At 38.2% G+C, this 27274-nt stretch overlaps 1 protein-coding gene across 1 annotated transcript in view; it reads right to left on the bottom strand.

The window, feature by feature from the left end:
- Positions 1 to 27274, bottom strand: part of LOC129765720 (serine-rich adhesin for platelets) — a 347565-nt gene that overhangs the window by 127236 nt on the left and 193055 nt on the right. Inside the window, exon 2 of the mRNA XM_055766143.1 lies at positions 6959 to 7088. Within this exon, the coding sequence (XP_055622118.1) occupies positions 6959 to 7088 (130 nt within the window). The remainder of the gene's footprint in view (positions 1 to 6958; positions 7089 to 27274) is intronic.

Below are 27274 nucleotides of genomic sequence, written 5' to 3'. Positions count from 1 at the left end.
CGCGTCAAACCCATTCAAAAGTGAAGATGATGCTGATTGTTTTCTTCGATTGTCAACGCGTAGTGCACTATGAGTACCTCCTACCGGGTTAGACAGTCAGCAAAGATTATTATTTATTTATCCGTTTTGAAGCGTTTGAGAGATGCTGTACGTCGCTAACGACCAGAAATGTGGGCCGACAATTCCATCGCACCAAGCCAGAATTTTACTGAATTATTTGACCAAACATCAAGTAAAAACCAACGAGTAAGCCTGATGGCCCCGTGCGACTTTTTTTTTATTTCCCTAGTTGAAGTTGCCACTTCGTGGAAAAAGATTTCAGTCGATCGATGAGATTAAAGAGAATGTTACGAGGGAACTAAAACCATCCTTTCGTTGGCCTACCAGGGATGCATGGAGGACTGGGTCAAGCGTTGACACATGTGTGTTGCTTCAGATGAATCGTATTTTGAAAAAGAAAAAATAAATTTGCCTGAAATTTAACTCTTTATTTTTTTATTTAAAAAATCCCGGTTCAAATTTATTTACGCAGATAAATTTGCTCGTAAGTTGATGATTTGGCAAAGGATCTGTAGTTGTGGAACGACGACAATGGTTGTCATCACTGGGGCAAAATTACGAGGAGGAGTGTCTTCAGAACAGGATTTTGTCATTCATTATATCACACAATGGTTCAGTGAAGTTCTGGCCTGACTTGACAAGCTGCCATTACAGCCGGGATGGCATCAAGTGGTATAAGAAAATCGAACTTCATTGAAATAACTACCAATCCACCAAATTGTTCGGATTTTCGAGAGATATTGGACAATATCAAAGGCAAATTGAAGAAATGTGGCAGAACCATCAAAAATACAAAAAAATTCAAATGCACCACTTTTCCAAGAAGATAGCAAAATCACACGAAAAATTCAAAAATTCATCCGAACATATGACGAATAATTTTCATGTTTTTCAACCTTAAAGTTGATAAACCTACAAAATAACATCCTTCCCTTTTTTGTACGTTATTTTTATGCTGAGAAATGTCCTACTTTATGTGACCAAATTCTAACTGAAACAGGCTTTAACTGTAAAACATCGTATGGCCATTCACGGCCTATTTCGGCAACCCTCCGCCCCTCTGTATAGGATCCATGCATCTGTTTTGCATGTCATGGAGAGACACCCAGGTATGCGTAGCGAATAATCAAAAGGGTATTGATGTAATGTGGTGTTGGGTGTTTCAATTTTGCGAAAAGCAGAGAGAGGTTATTGGTTTTATTAATGTACGGACAGAAGCAACTACTCATGGTGGATGTTTTTTCCCCAATTGAAAGATGAAACATAATAATTGGGAAATATAATTGTAGGAAAAAATGCTATTCAAAATTCCTGCATCTTGGCGCTCCAGAGGACCAGCGCCCTCGGCATATGCCGGGTTTGCCGCCTGCACACTACGCCACTGTGTATGAGCATCATCAAACACACGAATGACAAGTGAAATGTAAATGTGATATTTGTAGTATTCGTTTTGTGCTAATAAAATGGATTTTTCTCTTAAACGAATATTTTCGATGGTACAGATTTTTGGACGAAAAAGTACAGATGGATAAGATTTTTAACCCCTCTGGTACAGATTAAAATGTGACAACACTTAATGTAAGTGACATCATCATCATTTTTCTCAACGATTCTCTTTTTCGTTCATAACTTAGCTGCAAACACATTCCCAGCTGTATTTGACAATGTGGAAGATAGGTCAGAACCTCGTCTATCAGATACTATAGCAAACTAAAATTGGAACGGTTTTGCAGTTGAGTTATTAACTAAAGAAAAATTTAATGAAGAAAAAACGGTGAAGTCACCGTTTCCTTCTGAGCCCCTCATATAGTTTTTTGTTTTGCAGTGATATCCATTTGGAAAAACCAAAAATTAAAGTATGGTAGAAAACGAATGAATCGTTAGATTTAAAGTGTTTGTAAACAAATGAAAAAGAAGAAGAAGATGAACGTAAAATCAAAAAAGGTAATTTGAGAGCAGCAGTGTAATTAATTTGCTTGGAAATTTGATATAATCAATTGCATGAACAAAAATAAATCATTCAAAATTAGTCGCATTCGTTCAAGCAATGGCCAAATAATTATTTTATACTGGCCTCGCTCACAATATGGACTATACGGCAAGAAGCCTGTTATATTTTAATTGTTGCAACTGTAATATTAACTCCCAGACGTCAAAAAGTAATCTTCCACGATGAAATAATAAAATTACGCTGTCCATTTTTTTGCTCGTTGTAATCACGATTGCAGTTCGCCTCGCAGCGCTCGTAAATATTTACAACTTCATTTTAATTTCGCCTCGTACAGGAATACCGGGCTTTAAGCCCCCTTTTGTACAACTTCTATGTAAGCGACATCGACAATTGCCTTACACAAAATTGCAACCTAAGACAACTTGCAGATGATGGAGTGGTGTCTGTCGTAGGATCAAACGAATCCGAACTGCAAGGACCCTTACAAGATACTTTGAACAATTTTTCAACCTGGGCCATTGGGCTAGGGATCGAATTCTCCACGGAGAAAACAGAGATGGTGGTTTTTTCTAGGAAGCATAGACCAGCAAAACCAAAGCTTCAACTTTTGGGTAAACCGATCACTCATGCTATGTCTTTCAAGTATCTTGGGGTCTGGTTCGACTCCAAATGTACTTGGGGGGCCCATATTAGGTATCTGAGTAAAAAATGCCAACAAAGAATAAACTTTCTCCGTACAATTACCGGCACCTGGTGGGGAGCCCATCCCGAAGATCTTCTGATGTTGTATCGAACAACTATTCTCTCAGTGATGGAGTATGGCAGTTTCTGTTTTCAATCAGCTGCCAAAACACACCTCATTAAACTCGAGCGAATTCAGTATCTTTGTCTCCGTATTGCGTTGGGATGTATGCCCTCAACGCATACCATGAGTCTCGAGGTTTTGGCAGGCGTACTCCCACTAAAAGATCGCTTCAATTTATTATCTCTTCGGTTCTTCATTCGGTGTAAGGTTATGAACCCATTGGTGATCGGAAATTTTGAGCAGCTGATCGAGCTAAATTTTCATTCTGGATTCATGAGCTCATATCATGAATTCGTCTCCATGCAGGTTGATCCTTCTTCGTATATTCCCAACCGTGTTTGTTTTCCTGACTACATCAATTCCTCTGTGCATTTTGATCTGTCCATGATGCAGGATATCCATGGAATTCCAGATTATCATCGATCGGGGATCGTTCCTACGATTTTCGAAGCAAAGTATGGGCGTGTCAATTGTGATAATATGTACTTTACTGATGGGTCCTCTATGAATGAGTCCACAGGATTTGGAGTGTTCAACAAATTTTTTAGCACCTCACACAGTCTTCAGTATCCTTGCTCAGTGTATATTGCTGAATTGGCAGCAATACACTGGGCGCTGGACAGCGTCGCCTCACGACCTGTTGAACACTATCACATTGTAACGGATAGTCTTAGCTCTGTCGAAGCTATCCGTTCAGTGAGGCCGGAAAAGCACTCGCCGTACTTCCTTGAGAGAATACGAGAAATTTTGAGTGCTTTATCCAGACGCTGTTATGTCATTACCTTTGTCTGGGTCCCTTCACATTGCTCAATTCCGGGTAATGAGAGGGCTGACTCATTAGCAAAGGTAGGTGCAATTGAAGGCGAAATTTATCAGCGTCAAATCGCCTTCAATGAATTTTATTCTTTAGTTCGTAAAAATACCATCGTTAACTGGCAACGCAAATGGAACGAAGATGAATTGGGCCGGTGGCTCCACTCAATTATCCCTAAGGTTAGCCTCAATCCGTGGTTCAAAAGTCTGGAATTGAGTCGGGACTTTATTCGCACCTTCTCCCGACTCATGTCCAATCACTGTTCGTTAGACGCGCTGCTTTTTCGTTTTAATCTTGCCGACAGCAATCTCTGCGGTTGTGGCCATGGTTACCACGATATCGAACACGTTGTTTGGTCGTGCGAGTTGTATCTTGTCGCCAGATCGAATTTAGAAAACTCCCTTCGGGCTGGAGGAAAGCAGTCCAATGTGCCGGTGAGAGATGTGTTGGCTCGGTTAGACCTTGATTACATGTCCCAAATATATGTTTTCCTTAAAGCTATCGATCTTCGAGTGTGATTGTTCATACATCCTTTTTCCCCTCCTTTTCGTCCTTCGCGAGCTATCGGTTCCCTTCCTACTAACATTAGAATAAGTTAAATTGTAAATACATATTAGATGTAAGGATAGTTTTAAGAATTGAGTGTGAAGTGTCAGTGTGAATGAGAATGTGAATGTGAATGTGAGTGCGAGTGTAAACACACATCTCCTTACATCCCATCCTTTTCCTAATGAAAATGTGTCACCCTTCTAAACTCGAGTCGACCGCGAGTAATCGGTTTCCTATTTCATTAACCATAGAATTAAGGAAACAACATGTTGATATATGCTAGTTGAAATATAGTTAAGAGTTTGGCTCCATTAAACTTATGTAACTGAGCCTGTAAAAATAAACGGATTAATAAAAAAAAAAAAAAAGGAATACCGGGAGGCAAAAAAAGAAGCCGTGTAATGAGAACGGACCGCGCGAATTTCTGCAGCGCCAACACCAGGCGGTGTAATTCCGACACCAACATACAGGGTGGGCCATTTAAAGTGGAAGGATTTGTTTTTGCAATAGCAAAGTAAAGAAGTGGAATTTTAAATTTTTTTTTTTTGAAATTCATTTATTTTGGTCCAAGGAGATTTGTTCTAACTACTTTTTGATTATGATATCTCGTAAATGAACGCCTCTGGCCTTGACCGCAAAATGTGCCCTTTTTTCGGCATTTTCCATCACTTTGCCCAATGTTTCGGCCGATATGGCAGCAATTTCTTGTCGGATATTGTCTTTCAGCGCAGCCAGGGTCCTTGGTTTACCAGTGTATACCTTGGATTTTAAATATCTCCATAAAAAAAAGTCAGGAGGCGTCAAATCAGGTGATCTCGGTGGCCAGCGCCTCATCAGACATTATGATTTTTTGCCAAAAACCACGTTCATTTTTGGCCATTTCGATGGTCCATTTCGCAAAATCAAGTCGACGTGGTAAGTCAGATGGGTTAAGTTGTTGAGCCATTTGAATTTTATACGGAAACATTTTCAAATCAACACGAATTATGCGTTGGAGAGTGGTTCGAGCGATGCCTAACTCTTGCGAACGATGGCGACCTGATGTCGATGGAGTCTCTGCAACACTGGCTCGAACGGCATCAATATTTCCGTCGAAACGTCTTGGTCGTTGTCTGAACAGATGACTGGCATTACCAACACTACCAGACGATATAAATTTGGCATGTAATCGACGTATAGTGTTGTCTCCAGGCGATGTTTTAATTTTATTTTAATTTTTCCACGCACGATTAGTTAACACAATTGAGAAGTTATTTTGAATGTACAGCTGAACAATTTCAGCGCGTTGTTTAGGTGTGTATTGTTAATTGTGGTTAAAATTGTACTGAAATGACGCTTCCAACGCGGTATGACATTTGTTAATCTGACATCTCTGTCAAAAGTTATGGGGTTGCCAGATGCTTCCACTTTAAATGGCCCACCCTGTATATTGAAAAGTTTTACAATAACTACATGAAATGGTGAGAAATATAAATTGTTTCCACTCGTCCCTTGCGTAGGACTTTCAAATGGAACTCGGATGTTCATAACGGAGTGTCTCAGAAAGGTGCTGCTCCCGATATTTATTGCTCGTTTCCAGATCCGTTGATCTGACACTCATTTGCACCGACCGACCGGAAACCGATGCCTGTTTAGTTCGGTCCTTGTCCTTGTTGTTAGGTTGTTGGAATGGATGGGATGGTCAGACCAGCAATCGAGCTTGAGCACACGCACAAGGGACGTGAAATATGCGTCCGGTTTCGTATTTATAATTTAATTAACCAATGACATGCAAACAGATACACGCTTCCGATGGAACTCTGGCTAGACTATTGTTAGACTATCTATCTATCGTTCCGGCATATATCTAGTGCTGCCAAAAACAGGAAACGATTTTCTTCTTGGCAATAACACTAATTGATAGTAGGTTGGATGAAAGTGTTAGTGCTGCGCTGATAAGAGTGGATGAGCGTACAGAGCATTCGGTTATCTTGAATACGTAAATCTCTGTGCAATCTCCATTGTCTCATGGTCCTTTCAACACTCTGAATTACGGAGCAGTATTCCCCGTCCACCTTCTAGAAAAAAAAAACCTCAAATTATCAACTCCACCCCCTCCCTCTGTAATCAGGCCCCAAAGGGACACTGCGGATTCGCTTCATTTCTCTGTTTTAAGCACTCCCATCTCTTCCAAGAACGCAAAATAATAACTATAAAGGACAGCAGCAATAAACGAAATCGAGAATAGGAAAAGATTCAGCTTCAGACAGTAGTGGAAATCCAATTTTTCCCCATTGCGGGAGGAAAATTCACTGGAAGGTACCCTAGCGTGGCAAATTTAATTTAAATTTATTGTCTTCCCGCCGCGCCGCTTCCAAGGGCTTGCGGTAGTGGCCGTTGTTCTTTTCCTCTTGGTTTGCTTTGCCGCTCATAGCATGGGGGGGAGGTACCCAGCGGGGAGGCAAATTTATTGAAAAATACTCAAGGAACTATTCTATTCTGCCGCCGCTGTGCTCCGTTGATTTCGTGCTTCCAGCTGGAACCGACGCGGCCGCGCGCGCTTTTCCTTGCAATTTATTTCGAAGCGTAATTTGCATTTAATACAATAAATTAGCATACTTTTAGCATAGCGTCTCCCCAAAACCCGGCTTGCCCGCCATCGTCGGCCTGTGGGAAGCGAAAAAGGGTTGACAGCTGGTGATCTTTTTCCTCCCGTTTTGCTCGTTTTGGTTCGTTTTCTTTTTCCCTGAGATTTGTTCGAAAAAAAAACATAAAAAAACAACAGCAAGTCCTCACTCACCTGTGACGAGATTAGCGTGGTGAAACTGGCACACAGCATCCGCCTCGAACCAGGAAATTTTATCGCGGAAGTAGCGATAAAACACGGTGAACCCGTCCTGCGGTAGGGTCCAGGTGTTGCTGATGTTAACCTGTGCGGTACGAAAGAGAGAGAGAGAACAAGGACAAATTAGAAACTGTCGACCGACGATTGGTTGCCCGGAAGTAGCAAATGAGATTAAAATGAAGATGAGACCTTTTTGGGGACGGTTTATTGGTTTACTGTGGGCGGGAAATCATCAATCATTGAGGTGATTACCTTGGGTGAAAGGTGTCTTACGGGTGAAGGAGAACAGACTCAATTCGTTAGTGTTGAGGGTAGGGTAGTGTCGCGACCCAACAAGACAGGGTAGCCGCAGCAGACGTTATCTGTTTCGATTATACGGATCTGATCAGATACTGGACACTAGTATTACTGTGTGTGCATTGGAATGTCGATACTTGCTTTCGAAAATACTTTGTGTCAGTTGTTTCCATTCGAATATTCACGCCAAGCTCAATGCAGCACAACGTCTACAGAATCGTTTCAACAATTTAGTAATAATGGTTTTGACATTGTGGAAACCAACCAAAAACATTGGAAGATGCTGAATTGGAAGGCTTAAGATAGTAGTACTTCTTCACCATTAGGCTGCTTGCTCCGACTTACTGTTCCAAGTTGTGGAACGGTGAGCCCATCTTACTCTCGGTCTTCCTCTTCAGCTTCCGCTGTACTTTATGGTCGTGCAGCATCGTCGGGCGGTCGGAACCAGATTCCCGTTTGACGATCTTCGCTTACCAATCGAACTTTTTAGCTGAAAGCTTTCATAATAGAACAAATAATTAAATCATCAATTACGGACAATGTTAGAAGAGGAAATATTGCGATTTAAGCTCCGTACGTTTTCAACTTATATGGTATAAATAAGCCATTCACAACTTCAAATCACAGTTTCATTCCAACTATCTAGCGAGCTGACAAAATTATTTGCTCTGTTCTTTTACACACAGATATTTTGCTCGATATAGGGACAATGGGAACATTGCAAACAGTGCAATTATATTCGGTAGATGCACCACGTCGATTTCCATCTCGTATGGTAAACAGTGCTTCTGTGTTTTTACTTCACACACACACGTTGTTGTTCTTTTATGCGTTGTTAAAGGTAGATTGAAGTGGTTAAGAAATGTGAAATAATGGTGCTAGTCGAATAAAAATAATAATAACGGTGCTGACAAATAAAAAGTGAATTGAACTTAATACTCTATTTATTTGCAGAGAGAAGGCTTTTTAACTACTAAGGATCAATGATTTAATTTTCTCCACTACCAGGGTTGCCACATTTAAATCTGCGAAATTTTCTGAAAAAATCTGTACATCTGTATTTTTAGCCAAAAAATCTGTATAAAAAATCTGTATCGGTAAGTTAGAGGAAAAAAATGAAAATAAAAGTTTATTTTCACTTTGAACTTATTTTATTATTTATGGGTTGTTAAAGTCGTCTCAATACAACAAAATAAATCATAGGAAAGTTTTTTGCCTCTAAATTGTACGATGTTTTTACATGGTTTTGTTGTACTTTGCCTTCAAATTTTCCTTCAACTTCATCTTTGACGCTTCTTCTTGAGCCGATACATGGTTCCTAGCTCTCGAAATAAAGTCCATAATTGTGTGAACCAGCCGATTTCCGGACTTCGTTTTGTTGGCACTGTAAAGCAAAACAACTTGCTCAACACTTGCCGATGAATGTCATCAAATGTATTTTTTTCAGTTCATTTATTTGTAAGGCATAAGCTTTAGGGAGCCGAAAAAAATCTTTTACAAACGACCTTAGCAATGGATACAAAAATTTCCCATGACGACTTTTGATATCCAACAGCTGGGACCAAGTTATATCCGAGTCACTCAATTTTTGCCCCATGGAATTATTATTTATATTCGACTTGAGTAGCCTAAATTCGTAACCCAAGCCTTTTCTATTACCTGTTTCAACGTATTGAGGAAATTGTAGTATCAAATCATTAAGGTTTGGTAGCTTGACGAAATTTTGAGGGTTTATCAAGGCTGCAACTATGTTTCACGACAAAACAATTTAAAGATCAACTTCCTAGCTGCATCCAATCCTTTTTCAGCTTCTTCTGCATCGATACCAACGCAAACATCCTCAGGCTTCTTCAGAAAGTCTTCAAAATCTTTCACATCAAGGTAAGCATCAACGAATCGTTGCACGTAGCTCTCCAAGCATAAGTTACCCAACATGATCAATAATAACAGTGTTCTCTCATTATAAAGTTCGCAAAATTGAGAAATTTCTGATCGAAAGGAGTGATTGGCATTATTGATGAGCGGTAGAACAAAGTTTAGGAACAGTATAATCGGTTTAGTCATAGGGTCGTTTAAATGAGTCAATATACGATTGGAAAATTGATTATGGTCATACATAACTTGGAACGAAAAAAAATACTTCAAGCTTTTCAAATCGCTCAAGTTTTCGCCTAATAACTGCCTCCAACGAAAGCCATCTCGTTGCGTTGCGTCCGTTGCGACTTTGTTATAAATCAAGGTACCTATGTATGCACTGTAATAAATTTAATATTTAAAATAGAATTTCAAAAAAATCTGTAAATTCTCTATTTTTGCTGAAAATCTGTAATTCTGTATATACAGATTCTGTATCTCAAATTTGGCAAAAAATCTGTAAAATACAGAATATTCTGTATATGTGGCAACCCTGTCCACTTCCCAACCAATTCGGTTGCGAAAGGTATTTTGTAACATTATTCGTGGATTATTTCTATGTTAAATGTTTTTTTTTGGATGCGTGGGAAAAGTATTTTTAGCTGAGGGATACGGAAAAACTACTGGGACATTCAAAAAGTTCAGTGTTTGAGTGTCGCTCTAACGACGAGTAGTCGACAGTGTATGTTACTGCCTAGAGTTGATTTGACAATTTTCTCTAATTGGCTTTTTATTGCTTTACGAATCATTGTAGATTGCAGTAAAGTGTTAATTCTTAAATTTTTATAATGTTTATCCTCGCCGGAAATAATTCCGTAGTCCTACGTCGACAATGCGGTCGGGTCTTGGATCACACTTCTATTTTTTTATCATCAGTCAAAAATAGACAGATTTCTAACATTAATAATAATATATAATTACATCTTGTCTCATTTGTAAAAACTTTTGTGTCATTATTCAGTTGTAATTTTTTTTGTCAAACTTCTAGAGTTCATCTGTGCCAATGCAAGCTGAAAAAAAAACTTTCTCTGATGATAAAAAAAAATTGCTCAAAATAAGAATCGAGCCCGAAGTCCCTATAGCGACATGCGATATTCAACAACCTGAACATCCCTCATTTTGTAGGTGTTTGCGTGAAGATTTATATCCACATATCCAAATCATATTCAATTGAGAAGGTCAGGGGACTGTGAGGCCATCGGCCTTCGTATTGAACTGAAAATGTGTTTTTGCTTCATCCAGCAGTTTCTCTGTCAACATATATCAAAAGTGTTTCGGGGTCCGTGTTTAATTCGTAGAGTCGTAGAGTAGAGTAGAGCTGCGTCTTCGAAAATTTTTGATTTTAACATTTGCTCTTCAGTTATCCAAGTTATATCCAAAGCGCATACTTCTTACACAAGGTCTGGAACGATCATAACGAGGTATTAATAGTTTCTTTCGAGACAGAGTGAATCGGCTAAGTAAGTTAGACACAGTTGTAAATCATTTAAATTAGTGGAATTGAGTAATATTTCAGATGTAAAAAAATAGAAGTTAGTATTGCGTTTTATGCGTTTTTATTCATTTTCTCCCAAGAATATATATTAAACTTGATTGTTTACAATGGTTGTGTAACATTTACTAGAATACCACACAACCAATATACGTTCACCCGAAGCACATTTACCCGAATGTAACAAATACCCGAATGACATTCACCGGAATGCAACGTTTACCTGAATGAAAAAGGAAAAATTCCGACAAATCAGGGGTGGCATTCCGCATTTCGAAACGAGTGATTTTTGTTCGTTTGTTCGAAGCGAGCTCGAAACGAGTGTAACGAATAAGGCAGTACTAGAGTTTCGAGCAAAGTTTGGCATGACGTAACGTTGTGTTCGAACGTTTTTAAGCTCGAAACGAGATCAAATGTCTCGACAAAAAATGGTTGATCGTCGTGTGGGAAAATGCTAGTGAAACGTTGATTTTAATACTAAACGTTACATCAAACAAAATTTCAATTGCATTTCCTTTGGTTTTGACGTTTATTGGTACCTGTATGTGAATATAAATACAATACTTTTAGTATATTATATAATTAATCACTTGTTATTTTAGCACTACAGAATCACAGAGAAATGCAATAAGCATCAAAACTTCCCAAGTGGAACATTTGACAGAGTTCATGGAGGAACATTGGAATTTGCTGAATACCCCCGATGCCAATAAGGTTTCTCACAAATTATGGGACAGTTCAAAGAATGCACCTAATGAGCAAGGGGCCCCGGTGCGGAAAGTTTCAGAGAGGAAAAAAGTACATGTATTCATTTCCCGTAGGCCTTAGAATGAGTATATGAGTACCATCACTACACCGGGTATTTTGAATTTGTCCAACAAATAACGAATTAAACGATGTTGTATCCAATTCGATTCATTTTTCGCATAAGCTTCTTTCCAGAAGTGGCATCATTTCATCGAACACTGATGAAACTATTGGTTGAGCCATACCAAGTAAAAAGATTCTTTCTTTATTACATTAATTAGGTACGACCACAAGCTAGAAGGTTCAAAACGCCCGCTAATTTCAAAGCTGAAGGAATAGCAGTGCTTCTGAAAATTGATTGGAACACGGTTGTATCCAAATATGTTTAGATACTTCTCAGCTAAATCTGAAATACTGCCGAAATCTTGAGACAAAAGAGTTATTATTATCATTTATATCGAGAACATAAATAAGACAAACTAACTCATTTTCATTTAGCGATAGAGGATTATTTTGATTCCTCAGCTCTCACCTCTGTGGAATAAGCGTACTCTCTTGTTCACTATCGCTATCATTAAGAAACATTTCGCAATATTTACCTTCTATTTAATCACAATTCTACTATGATATCAAATTGATTTTTTTTCGATCTTTTTTTTATCTTTGCAATAACCGTGCACTGTTTACGAAATCAAAAATTTGACATCTCCTGATAGTAAATAAGATTTAATCAATACAATATGAGAGAGCAACAAAAATACGCAGTAAAATGAAAGACCCGCCGTCGGAAGCGGCGGCCTCTCGCAAGCAAACCTGTGTTCCACCGATTGCCCGGTTAGATTCAATCATATGAGCCGATCTTTTAGTTTGGTCTGACCCAGAGTTATCAAACGTTGGCCCGGTTAATCTTAGCTTTGATTATTCATATTTCAATGCAAAATTAATAAGGGGCTTTTCTGACGAGTTGTGTTCAACTGAGTTTTATTTATTATCGGAAAACTTGGATCCTTATTTAAATATTTCTATCTTTATTTTTCGGGATTATTTACCTTTCTATTCAAAAAAAGTATTCGAGCGACCTTGTTTCTCGTAAATGCTTTAGAAGATTGCTGTGTTATAATACTTTTATCTCCTTCTAACGCCTTCCAATGTCTTTTTTTACGTTTTTAGAAAATTCCAATATTTCATTCTATGAATTTTATGGCGAATGCTTGAAATTGACAGCTTTCTTATACGTGTATGGTCATCCGAATGACTGGACAATGTTTAGAATCGAATTTAAAAGTCCATAATTTATAAAAAAAATAATAATTTGATTAATAAAAAAGGGAAACTAATAACTTTTTTTTTCTAATAACTTTGAAAAATATATTACACAACGCCGTTTTCTCTCGTTTTTGCTCAACTCACGAAATATCCAAGTTTTTGGGTACCGGTTAATGTATAAATGTGATCATTTTGAAAACGCTTATCAGAATTAAATATAAAAATACTTTCTAATTAAATATAACTGTATGCCGTACATTCGGGTAAATGTTGCATCCGGGTATTTGTTACATTCCCATAAATGTCTTTTGGGTAGCTGTCGTTCGTTTTACTGTCTTTCGGGTAAATGTGATACAATCGTTTATAACAACTAATTCGAAGCTCTTCACGCTTTACTCGTTCATTGACACCCAACTCGTAACTAACACTTCCTGATGGACCATCAAATAGAATTAAAAAAGCCACAATTATTCAGCCATTCCATGCCAAACCGTTATAGTGGTTTTCATATTTTCGTGCAGATTGGTAGTTTTGATCCTTAACGTAAAATATTAGACCCGTATTTTTTTCGTTGAGGGGACCACTTCGATTGTAGGGCGGTCCGAAGAACCATTTTTTCCTATTTGTTTCAAAAATGGCTTTTTTCCAAAAAATCATAACTTTTGAACTACTGAAACGATACAGTCAATAAGCTGTTCTTTTAAAAAAATACTATAATTGCAAAACATTTTTTTTTCGTTATAATTGATTGTATTCGTTTTTCATAGTCTACATGGATTCCGGACCATGGACACTATGTTTATTATATTTTTTCTTTAGGTTTTTTCACATAACATATCCAAAATTGAGAGATCTATTCCCTTAATTTTTTGAGTTATAATTTTTCAAAGTTAACATGTTTTCAGCCTTCCTATGCGACTAGACTCCAATTTTTTCGAAAAGGTTTGATATTTTTTCGAAGAATACTAACTCTGACTTCTATTTATATATTGATTATCCATATCGGTCCAGCAGTTCAAAAGATATTAATTTTTGAAAATATTTTTTTTTCTAGAAAAAAAGAAAAAAATTATCATACCAAATTACCATTACCGAAAAAAAATTACCAAACTTTTGCAAAATCATAATTCAAAAACTAAAAAGCACACATCTCTGACTTTTGGATATGTTATGTAAAAAATCCCCAGCTTTCAAGAAAAAACTATAAACAAATATGTTTTGGTCCCGAGACCATGTAAAGTATAAAAAACAAGTACAATCAATTATTACGAAAACAAAATCCAAGTTTTTTACAGATGCACTTTATCTTTTGCTTTCAGCTCAATGATGCTAAAATTTTTGAAGTTTAATGTCAAGTGAAAAAAAGGCATATATGTCAAATCGAAGGAATGCATAAACCCTGCTAGCTAAATCTAAAATATCAATCGAACAACGTCAATTCGCACACCTGGTAAGTGTATCTTCTTCGTCTTCTTTGTTTTTAAGAGGCCTTTAATTTTGCAGTTCCTACGCCTCTATGGTAAGTGCATGGAGAGTAAATATATCTTCAAACACCATGCGTTCACTTAGCGCTAATCTCACCCAAACCCCACGAAAGTTTTCCCAAGAAGTTCCGACAGAGTTGATAGGCTTTTGATGTAGGACTACGTCTTTCTTTAAGGGGTGCCAATTCAGAAAACAGGTCATGTTTTTATGAAATGAAGTTAATGTTAATAACTATTTTTGCTGCGAACGAATTTGGACGATTTGCATATCGTAATCGTAAATTCCCTAAGATTTATTTCATATGCTATACACTACAATCCTCTGGTGCATAAATGGTTTAAATTTAGAAAACTAGAAGAATTCCCACTTTCCTTTACACTTGTTCTGCTAATTTGGGTGCTTACCTCCAGCTTTTAAAGTCGCGATAATATAAACAACGAAGGGAATGTTCGCTATGGTATTAAAATTAGATCTCTGCTGAGACTAATCTTTAGTCTCGTTCTATACACGAACGAACGAACATTGCTTGTTGGATCACCAAGAAAATAAATGTCATTTGGATTTGGATTCGCGAGCCAGTAGCAAAACTCTCTCCACCCTGAATGACATATGCGCTATTCTTGAGCATACTGAAGCAATGTGACCCTTCAGTAAATCTGTGATTCGTGTCGATTACATTCGAGCAAATAGAAAACCTGAGTTTAATATTGATGTTTGAAAAATCCCATAGATGTTGCCATAAAGAATGTTTTTTCAGTATATTTTTTTCATTAAGTCTCATTTATTCTTTAAAGCTTCTAGAACAAAATGCATGCTGAAATTTTTATACTCTTTTAAAAAATTATTCTCGATTAAAAAAGTCATGCCTCTATGCATTTTGGGTAGCAACAATTTTTTCAAGCTATATCACAATATACTTTATATAAATATACTTTTAACTGAGAGAGAAATGTTTTTATAGGAAAGATGTTTGAAGCACATGTTGACACATGAAGAAAAGAGTGAGAATTTAATAAAATTAAATATAAGAAATAGCGCTTGAAAAAACATAATATTCAAACTCAAGCCTGTCACGAAGCTATTGCATGTTTCCCACTTCCATTCGATTGTGGTCTGAACAATCACTTCCAATCCAATTTCATCTTTGGTTGGGTTCGATTATTCGCTGCTGGTACCATATCAAAGCACGTGCGAAGTTTACCACTGCAATGAATTGCTGCACGGCTGCATCGACTGCTGGTTAAACATTCCGACGCGGGAAAGCACCACTTCCAGCTCCTTCGGTTGACAGAACAACTCTCATAAATGCTATGATACTTTCGAGTTCCTTTTCTTCCCTCACGTCCGTATCGTGTACGCCCCCTAGAACGTACGTGCCAAGGATGTCTCCAGCAAGTCTCTCAAATCGGGGTCGTAAACTCCCACACTATATGGCTGTGAGGTCACATAGGCATTTGGCTCACCAACAACAGCAAACGGCGAACAAAATAGATGGAGTCATTCCGTGGCTTTTTTATTGACGAGACGTTGGAAAATTCAGTCGGTATAAAAAGAAGTAAAACATGGCGAACTGCAAATTGGGGAAGGTCCGTAGGTCCGTATTTCATATGTTTTTAGTGCGGGGATGTTTTCAAGCTGCTCAAACAGCACAGTAATATTCAAAGTATGTGAAAGCTCTGATTCATCCAGCAATTCTAAACAACCTCACGATTCCAGCATTCCACCGAAGCAAAGATTTGCTCCACTCAATTCAATGTCAAATTAACGATCAAGTTCCGTGCCATGTCTGCACTACCTCGTGGGAACAATTCGTCCCGAGTCGAAACCGGCCATTTAAAACCATCTCACGTGCCAAATATTCCCACCGCTCCGTCAAGTTACCAGCATTAGCCAGCAACTGATTGATGTTCCCGAATAGCTCGCCCTTCGTCTTCCCAAATACTACTAGAAAAGTGGGTCCCCAACTCTACGCCAAGAAGTCCCACTTTCCAACAAAGTGCAACCAGGTCACGTTCCGTTCCACATTCGCTTTTCGCTCTCTCTTCTTCGGCGCTTGGACAGGCAATCAATTTTCTTCCAATTTCAAACCGAATCTTCTTCTCCGTTAGAAAAAAAACACTGTTTCGAAGGTATCAGCTGCGAACGCAACCAGGAGTCATCTTTCTTCGCCCTACTTTCGACAGCAGCCGGAGTGTTGTGGAGTTGAAAAATGAAGTTGGCATAACCCAAAACTTCCTCATAGCGTTCTGACGGTTTTGCGTATGGCCGAAGCCGAAGAAGTGCATTGTAAACTTATGCAGCGAATTTATCAATGTAACGATTCAAAATGCAATTTGCGAAACATTTGTCGGGAATAAATTCCGCCCAACGGCAGCGGATGCATAATATGGTCTCTGACTCTTAGGGAAAAGGAAAAACACGCTTCAAACCACACTGTTTCTGCGTCTCGGAAATGATTGCGTCTTTTTTTCTGCTGCGAAAGTAGCTTACCATGTGCCGTTCTCTTCGGAGCGAGATAAATCGAGCGCAGCAAGAAAACTATTCTTTTTACGATGTGTTTCCACATAACCCCTCCCTCGTAAAACCCATGGGAAAAAGTTGCTCTGCATCGAATATGTTTCGGATGGTTTCTGGGAAGGTGGAGAGAAACAAAGCTTGTGACCAGCAGCAGCAACAGCAGCAGTGGAGGAGGGAAAGCTAAGGACTTTGTGCAACTCTTTCTCGGCCGTTTATCGGGTTTGGGGTTCAAGGGAAAAAGTTCTGAGTGGAAATGATGGGATAGCGTAAAAGATCTCCCATGAAGGGCGGGAGGGACAAAGCACTTCGGAGGGTACCTTATTTGGAATGCAGCCAGTTATGTACGGCGAGCAATCGGACGGAATCGACCTGTAAAAAGAATACTCGTACGTATATGAAACTGCTCAATAAAAGCAAATGGAGCCAAGTCGTCGCTCGGAGTTTGCTGCTTTCTGTATTGTCCTCTCCTGACTGAGATGCGTCTCGGGATGTGACAAGAAGCTTGGGGACGCTCTTATGGACACAATCAATCAATTTATTGCTTGTATCTGAGGGTTCCTGCCGACAATTGTGCAACTATTCAATTGTCCAATTTGGTAAGAAACATCATCTCAAGAAATCATCTGTAAAACGTAAATTTAATCAAACCGACAAGTGACGACTTGGAAGGATTTCATTACAAAAACAAATGAAAAAAAGGGTTAAAGATTTACCAGGAAGGTGAGAAAATATTCGTGAAACCGGTTCTTCAGACTTCATTGTCTGTCATTGTCTTCATATCGCTTTATGTTCCATCAGACCTGTGTGGGATTATTGAAGCTCCATTATCCAACATGATCAGCGGGGGTTGGACTACTCTGGTTCTCACCATGGATACGCACTTAGGCAATAATCTTCGTACAACATAACAACCTTGCAGTTACGAGCGTCGTTCAAAAAATATGTTTCAGTGCCTCAGAAACCGCTGAAAAAATAAAGTTAGGGCAAAAAACAAGGTGATCTTCGTAATCTGTATTTTCTATTTTTCTATATAATCGACGTAAAGTTCGGGGCATTTTTCATAGCGTGGCACGAGTTTTTCTATTCCGAGTGCGAAGTGCGTAGCGTCCAACTTTTTGAAGTACGATGTAACTGCGTCACGAATTTCTTCAGTGTTATCGAATCGTTGACCGCCTTGACGCCTTAGCGGTTAGTTTTTTCATGTCCAAAATGTCGTGCAAAATGTATCCTACTCGTTCGGCCTACGGCCTCTGCTAACTCGTGTAACTTCACTTTACGATTGTTCTAAACGAGTCGATGCACTTGTTTTAAGGTTTCTGGACTCGTAGCCTCTTTCGGTCTTCCAGAGCGAGGTGCATCTACGGTGCTTGTACGGCCCATTTGAAATTCCCTAAACCACCGATAAACTTTTTTTCTCGAAGGACCAGAAGTGGAATAATATTTCGTGTTATTGATTGTGCAGGTGATTTTCCTATCAAAAAACAATGTTTGATCAAAATACGATATCCCTCTTTTTCCATTTTCTATACGAATGCTCAGGTAGTGACACTTAAACAACCAAATGTCATGAAACTTCACACATAAGCTAGTGACAGATGAACCTCTCAAAATGAATTTTGTTCATTTTTCAGTGGCGTCATCTGTTGAAAAATCCCGGGATGGACACGTTTTGCGTGGCATTTTGCTTCCTATTTCGGCTTGGTGCCGTCTGCTCTTTGTAAACATGTAATCCAGAATGTTTCGTACTTTTCTGGACAAAACAGACCGACATCTTTTATTTTTAGTGACGTCCCGGATTGATAAGTTCGATTATCGGAAGATATCTTGAAAGAGCAACTGTTTCTATTGGAGAGATACTATGCACAAAGGATTAACACTTTCGTCGCCCCGTCACCCAGATATGGGTGACACTTTCCTCGTTCTCCTCGTTCAAATTGAATAGGAATTTCAAACGGAATTTGATAGAATAGACACCCAAGTGTAACTATAAGATATGTAGAAAAATAGTAAAATTATAACCATATCATTATAATGTTTATACTATACTTTTTAATAATTTATAGTGCGGATGGTTTGCACTGCAGCTTTTTGCGAAACCCATATAATATGATTTTGGCAATTCAAATTCAATTAATCTTCAAATTAAATAAAATATTGCTAGATCATGTAAAAGTAGTCTATAAACTGAGTTTGATCTTCATTTAATAATTTATTCGCAATTTGGGCTCCGCTAAAAACTCAGAAAAGTCACTTTTGGCGACGAATGTGTTAAAAAGCGTTCGTATCGTTTAGACTACGTTTAGCTACACTAGAAAAAAACATTCATAACTGGAGCAAATCTTTAGTAGTCGAAATGAAAATATTTTTAGTAAATGTTACCAAAACGTTCTTAAAAATGTTAGAATGTTAGAATCAGGGCTCTGCATAGTCATAGTCAACTGAGGATAGTCAGCTGACTGTCTGACTGACTATTTCCATAGTCAGTTAGTAACGACTTTTGGCTTCGTCACGCAGTTCCTCCGCCAAAACGACTGAACAGTCAGTCGGGCGTTTAGTCGCTATCTCCCTCTACCGACTCGACTATATCATTTCATTCTTCCCAGTCAAATTGTCCTCATTGCATTTTGAAGTGACTTCCCCCAAAACGAATTCGTTCCTCTCTTTCTCTCTCCCAAACTGCATTTGCATGTATCGATATTTGAGTTCAACATGGTTTGACATACGCTACAGGTGAGCTAGATTCTATTGTATCGTACACGAAAATTACTTACACGTATAAAATAACGTGTAGTGTGTGTGCGCTATTTTGCACGCCTCATACTAACTAATAGGGTAAATAATCTTGGTTTGTCCGATTTGGGGTGTTTTTACGCAACTAGTAAATGCAAATCGATTTTTCTTCATGAAAATCACATATAATTGATACAAGTTTGGGTTTGTTGAAAAGCCAACAGTTTTTTAACGATTTTCCTTAAAGAGGAATTATGATCATGGTTTGACCACCTCTGATCATGGTTTGTCCAAAAAATGATCATAGTTTGTTCGGTTTTAGAAATCACCATTTTTGAATGAAAACATTCGAATTCTCGAGTAGATGTTGCATTTATCATTGCTTGAGTTTACTGTCATCATATTGATCCATTCATAATATAGGATTTCTTCAGAATATTGCCTTTTCTTTGGCATTTTAAAAGTGTTACCCTCAACACACTCAACACAGAGAAACCTTATTTCTGTTATGCGCGAAGGACACAATAAACAAACTGCAGCGCACCAAGCGGTTGCCATAGAAATCATGTGGACAAAATAACATTATAAAATTGGAAAACTCATGATCAGAATTGAGTTCATCAAAATGCGTTAATTTAATGGTTTAACTATATAAATCTGGTGTGCACAAGCCTGATGTTTACAATATTTGTAAGAGTTATAATCCAGAAAAAGTCTGAATACGTGTCAAATAATCATGTGGTGATCGATTAAAAGTTAGCTCGAATGATACAAATAGAAGGTGTATTTTATAATCCTTTAAAATACGTGTTCCGTGAAAAAAAAAAAAAAAAAAAAAACCAACCAGTTTACGACAAGAGCGACCGTAAAGTCACCATCATCGATGTCGCTATTCCACTGAACCAGAATCTGGAGGAGACCCACGGTCGCAAAATCTGCAAGTACCGACCATTAGCCGTGGAGCTCAAGGAACTGTGGGGGCTAAGGGAGGTCCCAAGAATTGTTCCAGTCGTTCTCTCTGGAACTGGAATTGTCCCGAAGACACTTCTGGAAGCGCTAAAGGTGTTGAACATCGAGAAGGAATTGGCCGGCATCCAAAAGTCGGTCATCCTCAGCACCTGCGCGATTGTCCGACAATTCCTCGGTCAGGACTAAAACAGCACGAGCATGCAGATACGTGCATTCCGCAGAGCCTAGTCCCCCTTTGGCATTCAGAAGCCCGGGGGCAGGTGAAAATTCTGGCTAGGTTCGCCTAGTTAAGAAGTGAGATAAATCTGCAAAAAAAAAAAAAAATATATATATATATATATATATATATATATATATATATATATATATACATATATATATATATATATATATATATATCAAGCACAATTTGGGATGTGAGGGTTTTTGGGTATGAGAAATATTTCTATGATGGTATGAGACACCCCTCCAAACATGACAATTGAAAATTTTCGGAAAACTCTGAAGGAAAAAGGGAAAATTCGGAAAATTAAATTCCCTTATGTTCTACAATTACATAGTGACAAGTGCTGTTAGTCCATTTGATGTTTGCGCTAGCGAAATTGATCTTTGTTCGATACTGGAAATGGATTTTAATGTGATGAAACGCATTCCTATATCTTCTTCTATCTATACCACAAAAAGGAAGGAGAAGGAGAAGAAGTTCAATGATATTGAGCAGAGAGAATATATCTAGTAAAAAAGTGAGCACATGTAAACTTTAGCCCATACATGTTTGCCTATACACAAGTTCCCTTTTAGAGATGAAACGGGTGTACACAGGAAAAGCTGGAGTAGAAAGGAGGGAGAATAATCACTTTTTACAAAAAAGACCTGGATTACACCTTGACTTAACATTGCACAACATATTCGAAGTGTAAGAGATTTTTCGGGAAAAATATATGTAGAAACATATGTTACATTTATTACATTGTTGGATTTAGAATGTTTTACAAAATGTGACTACAGTAAAACCTGTTTTTGTGCGGTTTTTTTTTTGTGCGAATTTTTTTTGTTCGATTTTTTTTGTGCTATTTGTTTTCTTGTGTGGTTTTTTTTTGTGCGGTGTATGAAAAGGAGCATATTTGACGAAGTTATGGTCCATATAGTTTTTTTCGATGTTTTTTATGCATTTCAGTGCGAAAAAAGCATATTTGCGTCTCAATTATCCACTTCTGAAATCAATCCCCTTCTTCTTCTTCTTCTTCAATGGCACTAACGTTCCTAGAGGAACTTCGCCGTTACTTGCGTCATTATTATTAGTACTTAGTTGAGATTTCTATGCAAAATAACACGCCTTGAATGCATTCTGAGTGGCAAGCTCTAGAATACGCGTGATCACAGTGCAAGTCGGAGGAAATTTCTTTGACGAAAAATTCCCCCGATCAGAACGGGAATCGAACCCGAACACCCGGCATATTAGTTATGACGCTAACCACTCGGCCACGGGAGCACAATCCCCTCCTCTCATCAAATGCTCTAAGTTTTTCTAAGTTTTTGCATGACACGTTTCGATGTGCAACTAAAAGCACAAAACACCCACGGGCAACCGAAAAGACAAAGTGTCCCATCGCAAAGCAGGGAAACAAAAGGAAATTGAACGGTGAGTGGCGTGGATTTGAGTTGTTTTCTTGGGGGAAACTTTTTTTATGCGGTCCCTATCTACCGCACAAAAAAAGTTTTTTTTCATAATGTGTACCGAACACGATTTTTTAAAGTTGCTGGTGAAGTTTTGCGCGATTTTTTTTATGCGACTTTTTTTGTGCGGTCCCTATCCCCCGCACAAAAACAGGTTTGCCTTTACTTATTAGTCGAATTTCTGACTATTTTCTATTCATACAATTAGTATCTTTGGGTGCTGGGACCGACACTAATATTATGCAAACGCTCATGATGCGGGCTAAATGGAAAACGCAGCAAAGAAAATTAGGGGCCCAACGTGTTAATTATTTTTCTCGATGTACAAACTGGAAGTACACTCTCCGAAAAAATGGTATGTTTGGAGATAGTTTTGGTAAATACTACTAATTATTAGTCATATTTTTCCGGACGAATTATCCGTACATATTATGCGATAAAAATGGTAAACAAATGTCAAACCGGCAGACTGCCGATCAAGAATTCCCTTTGTGACCTTCTCAGGTTGAAAAATATATCGTCTATTCGAGGGAAATCAAAGAAATTTCTCGTTGACCTTCTCATGTTGCCAAAATAACCGCGGTCGAGACAATTAAAAAAAAAGAATGAGTTAACACTTTCACAAACGGTTTATTTTAATAAATAATGTTTGACACCAATGTGTCTTTATTCACTCTTGCTTGATAACTGAACATCGAATTATAAAATATGTCCATATATAATCTTCCTGATTCTATCCCTATCGCTAAATTCTGCATGTGGACAATGAATGAATGGAAAGTTTATTCTCACCTCGAATCGTGGGATTGTTTAAATTCTAGATCGTATGATGTGTGATGGCTGAGTGGTCCGATATTTGTTGATAATAAATTATCCCTTCGTTGATGACTGGATGGCTGGTGACTTAACTAATGTAATACGAGTGGTGAATAAAAATATATCGTTCGATAGTTTTGACGTGAGACTACGTCTTTGATTTCTATATAGGGGTAAATGTAAGGAAAAATTAAGGGATTTCAAATGAATTTTACGCAAAATCGTTATTGCTATATACACTGCGTTTCATAACTATAGAACTACTGAGTTTCCAGAGACATGTAAGAAGCCGGTTTATTTGAAGTAAATAGTGTAGGATATAATAACTATCTTCATTTATAAGACCGGCCATTTGAACCCAACTCAAAACTCAAAAAGCTCATAAATATCGATACGAAAAAGTTTTTGAGGGCATTGGAATCCATCTGGTATATCCAGGACGAAGAAAATTTTCCATTAATAATCGACGATTTTCCGTTTTATCGAAAGCTAGCGAGATGCACTTTCCACATTGAATTCCACTCTAACCAGTTGGGTGGAAGAAACTACGAAAAGGAGTTTACCATCACATTACTTTGTGCTGTAGAAGAAAAAAACGACAGTCAGCAGAGCTGACTCATCGTTCGGAAGTAGAAAATCGTGTCCAAGTGCACTCCTCCGTTAGTGATGATGATGCCAGCAGCTACAAGAAGGTAAATATCGATACCGACTGGTTTTAAGGGTCAATATAAACGTTCAGCTGTGGTACAATGTATGTCGTTTTGATGATCCCCACAGCATACCGCACATTCGATATACACACACACCCTCTACGTGAAAAGGGTTCTGGAAATGGCACTGGATTTTATTGTGACTGCAACTGTGATACCGATGGTGCCCGTCAGCAGATGGGATGAAAAGAGCATATATCGAAAATATTTACTGTCCATTAAAATGATTGAACTGTTTTTTTTTGTTCAACTCCATTGAGGAGAATGGGAACACATGTATCTGCCGAGCTGTGCTATTGGTAAACGGAATGGATAATGTGCACCCGATCCCTTTTTCTCGTCCTAAGCGATTCGAGCGAACAGGATACAATTTTGTTACATTTCATTGGTGCCGCCGTCTAACCGAAGGAAGCATTCGACAGTGAAAGAACTGCCAGTAACCAACGGTACGGATGAGGAGTATTTTAGTGGGCGGACCACGTCTGCATATCAAAGTATCCACATCGAACTCTGCTCTGCAGTTTGAATTGCAGAAAGGTAACTGCTTGGTTCCACTGAAAGGAACACCGGAGAAGGATGAGCGTTGACGAGTTCTTTGACATTCGTGCTCAATGCTGAATTACATCTCAAGCGTTCAATACCGTCAATATCGGATTTGGGAAGCAGCGCTTCACTATTTCGCTTCCAAGGGAATGCGAACTCAAATGTACGGTAAACTCTATGTTGCGTGTAATCGAAAATTCAATTCCATGATCGATTGTCTAGGTTATAGAGAAGGTGACAATCTGCAGCAGCGGTGTCGTATTCTCGAGGGGTAATATATACCTGTATTCCTGGTCGTCCGTGAAACACCTAAAAGCTGAAATTTGCATTAATGTAGATATCGCAACATGTACAGAGAAATAATCTATCACTAAACAATGTCTCAATTAATGACATTCCACACCCGACCATAAGTAATATTACCCAATTCAACACAATTTTTCACCCCAGTGCACCGACATCCACTTGCCGACGGTGAAGTGGCAATAAGCCAAGCCAGCTGATATCGTATTGATTTAATCGGTTTACCACATGGCTGGGCGTTAGCATTAAGTCATCCCATTGCAGTGGTTTCTGTGGAACCGCTTGCTACGGATCACCACACAAAACCCGACCGAACGGAGGAAATTAGATGAATCATTTCGGTGGGACCAGGTGAGATGTTTGTGATGTTCTGCTGTGGGATTTCGGTTCGAATCAGACGCCACAAGGAGCACAGTGTTTAGGATGGATTCCGGTACATGTGATTGGTTGCTATGGAAGCAATAAGCGCATCTCAAAATATAGATGTTCGATCGAACGTTATCCGAATGTGGGTAGATGAATAATGTCTGATATGTTATTGAACCAAATGGATGAAATTGGTATTCTCTCATTTCAATTGTATTTTATTCGTAAATACATTGGAAGCCTTGTATGATTCAAAGCATCCAATTTGTGTATAATCAAAATACTTTTTTGCGAAGAAAATGAATAGATGCGCTTCAAACAATACATATTTTATAAATATAATTTAACAGAGTTTTTGGATTTATTCTGCTATTTAAGGAATTTAATTCGGACAGTCAAAAACAAAGGCACGAGCCGTTTCCATTGCTCCTTTTCGGGAAACTGAATTGAAGTCTGTCACGAATTCCAGTTTGTTCCATTTGTACACTGCATAAAAATCGTCCGCGTCTTCTCTGGCAGCAGACATTATTGACGGGCAGGAATATACACGGCTCGAGAGTATTCCATCTGGTATCATATTCAAGCTCACAATTTTGTAGATCAATACTGGGGTTACATTACAGGAACCAAGCCCCAGAGACGCGATATTCGTGTGCATATATAAATCAATGATAAACCCACACATGTGCACACATGCATTTCCCACGAATATTCAACCACAAATCATCTCTCCGAAGTTGGAGCTACCGCAACCACATCCGGTTGGTTTGACTTCCGCGTATAGTAATGCTGATTTCACGACGTGGAATGTTAGCTTCCTCGAGAAACGTAATCGCCACAAAGTCAAAGATAATTGTATTTCAGACCACAAATTAAGCGCCAGCAACGAACCGTTTCACTGCTTCTCTTCGCGAACGTGCTTCCGGTTAGCTTCGGGCGGATGAACGAAATCGAATACACAGTCACTCAAACTCGTAATCGTACTCCACCATGCAGATCTGTTTTCCCTTCTTTTGAAAGGCGAAAACAAGCTTTCGGAACATTTTATTTAGAGGAAGTCATAGTGTCATATGAGAGTTAAAAGTCTGCTGTTTCAGAACAATGGTTTTTATTTCTCTAAAAATGGCGAATGTATATGCTAATGTATGAGAATTGACTCAAACTCATAATTCGTACGCTGGTTGAAATCTTTTCATTAAGTGGTTTTTAAAATCGTTATTTATTGAAATTTAATGGTTTCTAAATTTCCTACACAGATAAATTCCTTAATTTTTTACTGGTGTTCATGTCGGAAGATTGTGGAGGAATATCAATAGTTTTTGAGCAATTGTAATGTAACCATGTGTGAACTTTATATGTCTTGAGCTCTGTGTCATTGTCTTGACAAAACTTGAATCCTCGATTCCATCCCAATTTGTTGACACTTTGCATCATATTTTCATTTATATTTAGGTAGAACCATGACGCAAATCTTTGGGAAGTACTACAACACTTGAATGATTGAACATGCTCTTTTCCTTGAAATAAATCGCAAATGGCTGAATAGTTGCTTGCTGCGCATTCCATTGCACAATGATCCAAGTGGTGCATTTAAGTGGGAATTAACATCTAGAGCTCGATAGTCATTCTCTAGATAGAAACTGTCTTCGAAAAAGTTGTAACATATGATAGAGCGCTAATTTTTATGTTATTAACACATTGAGCCCAGGTCCCTAGGAGCGTTGAACTTTTTGGTAGGAAAGGCGCTGACTGACTGCGACTGACAGTCACAAAAGAATAAAATAAAAATATATACGATTTGTTTTCGGATGTTTTTACCAAATGTGAATACTTTCTAGTCAAATTGCTAACTATTTTCTATTTATACAATATGTATCTTTGGGAACTGGGACCGACACTGATATTGTGCAAACGCTCTTGATGCGGACTGAATGGAAAGCGCAGCAAGAAAAAAAATCGGAGCTTAACGTAATAAATAATAGGGTGACCAAAATTGTCGATGAGATAAAAAAAATCCAACTTTTGTATCTCTATAGATAGAGGTTAAACAGTTCGACCATGTTGTAGCCCCAGTTATTATTAATAACTTTTTGCGGCAAAGAATTTTTTCTACCTCTTGAAATAACCGATAAAGCGCTTTTTTCGTAAGTTGTGTTAGGGTCACCATGAAATCGTTTTAAACTGTTTTATTGCTCTAACTTGCATATTTCAAATGCTACATGCAAATTTTTTTCGAAAGACTTTTTCAGCGTACTTATACAAACATTTTGCGATGCAGAACTTGTCAATGTCTCAACTCTTATCAATGTTATTGATATTCTTCCCGAGAAACACGAAAAAATCTGCATTTGTTTATCATTCCTTCGGAGGCAAACATAAAAAATGTTTATTGGCAGCATATGAAAGAACATAATTCTCTCTCTATAAATGTGAGATTTT

This window comes from Toxorhynchites rutilus, chromosome 1 (genome assembly GCF_029784135.1).
Source record: "Toxorhynchites rutilus septentrionalis strain SRP chromosome 1, ASM2978413v1, whole genome shotgun sequence".
NCBI classification, from domain to species: domain Eukaryota; kingdom Metazoa; phylum Arthropoda; class Insecta; order Diptera; family Culicidae; genus Toxorhynchites; species Toxorhynchites rutilus.
This window is presented reverse-complemented; position numbering and strand designations above follow the sequence as displayed.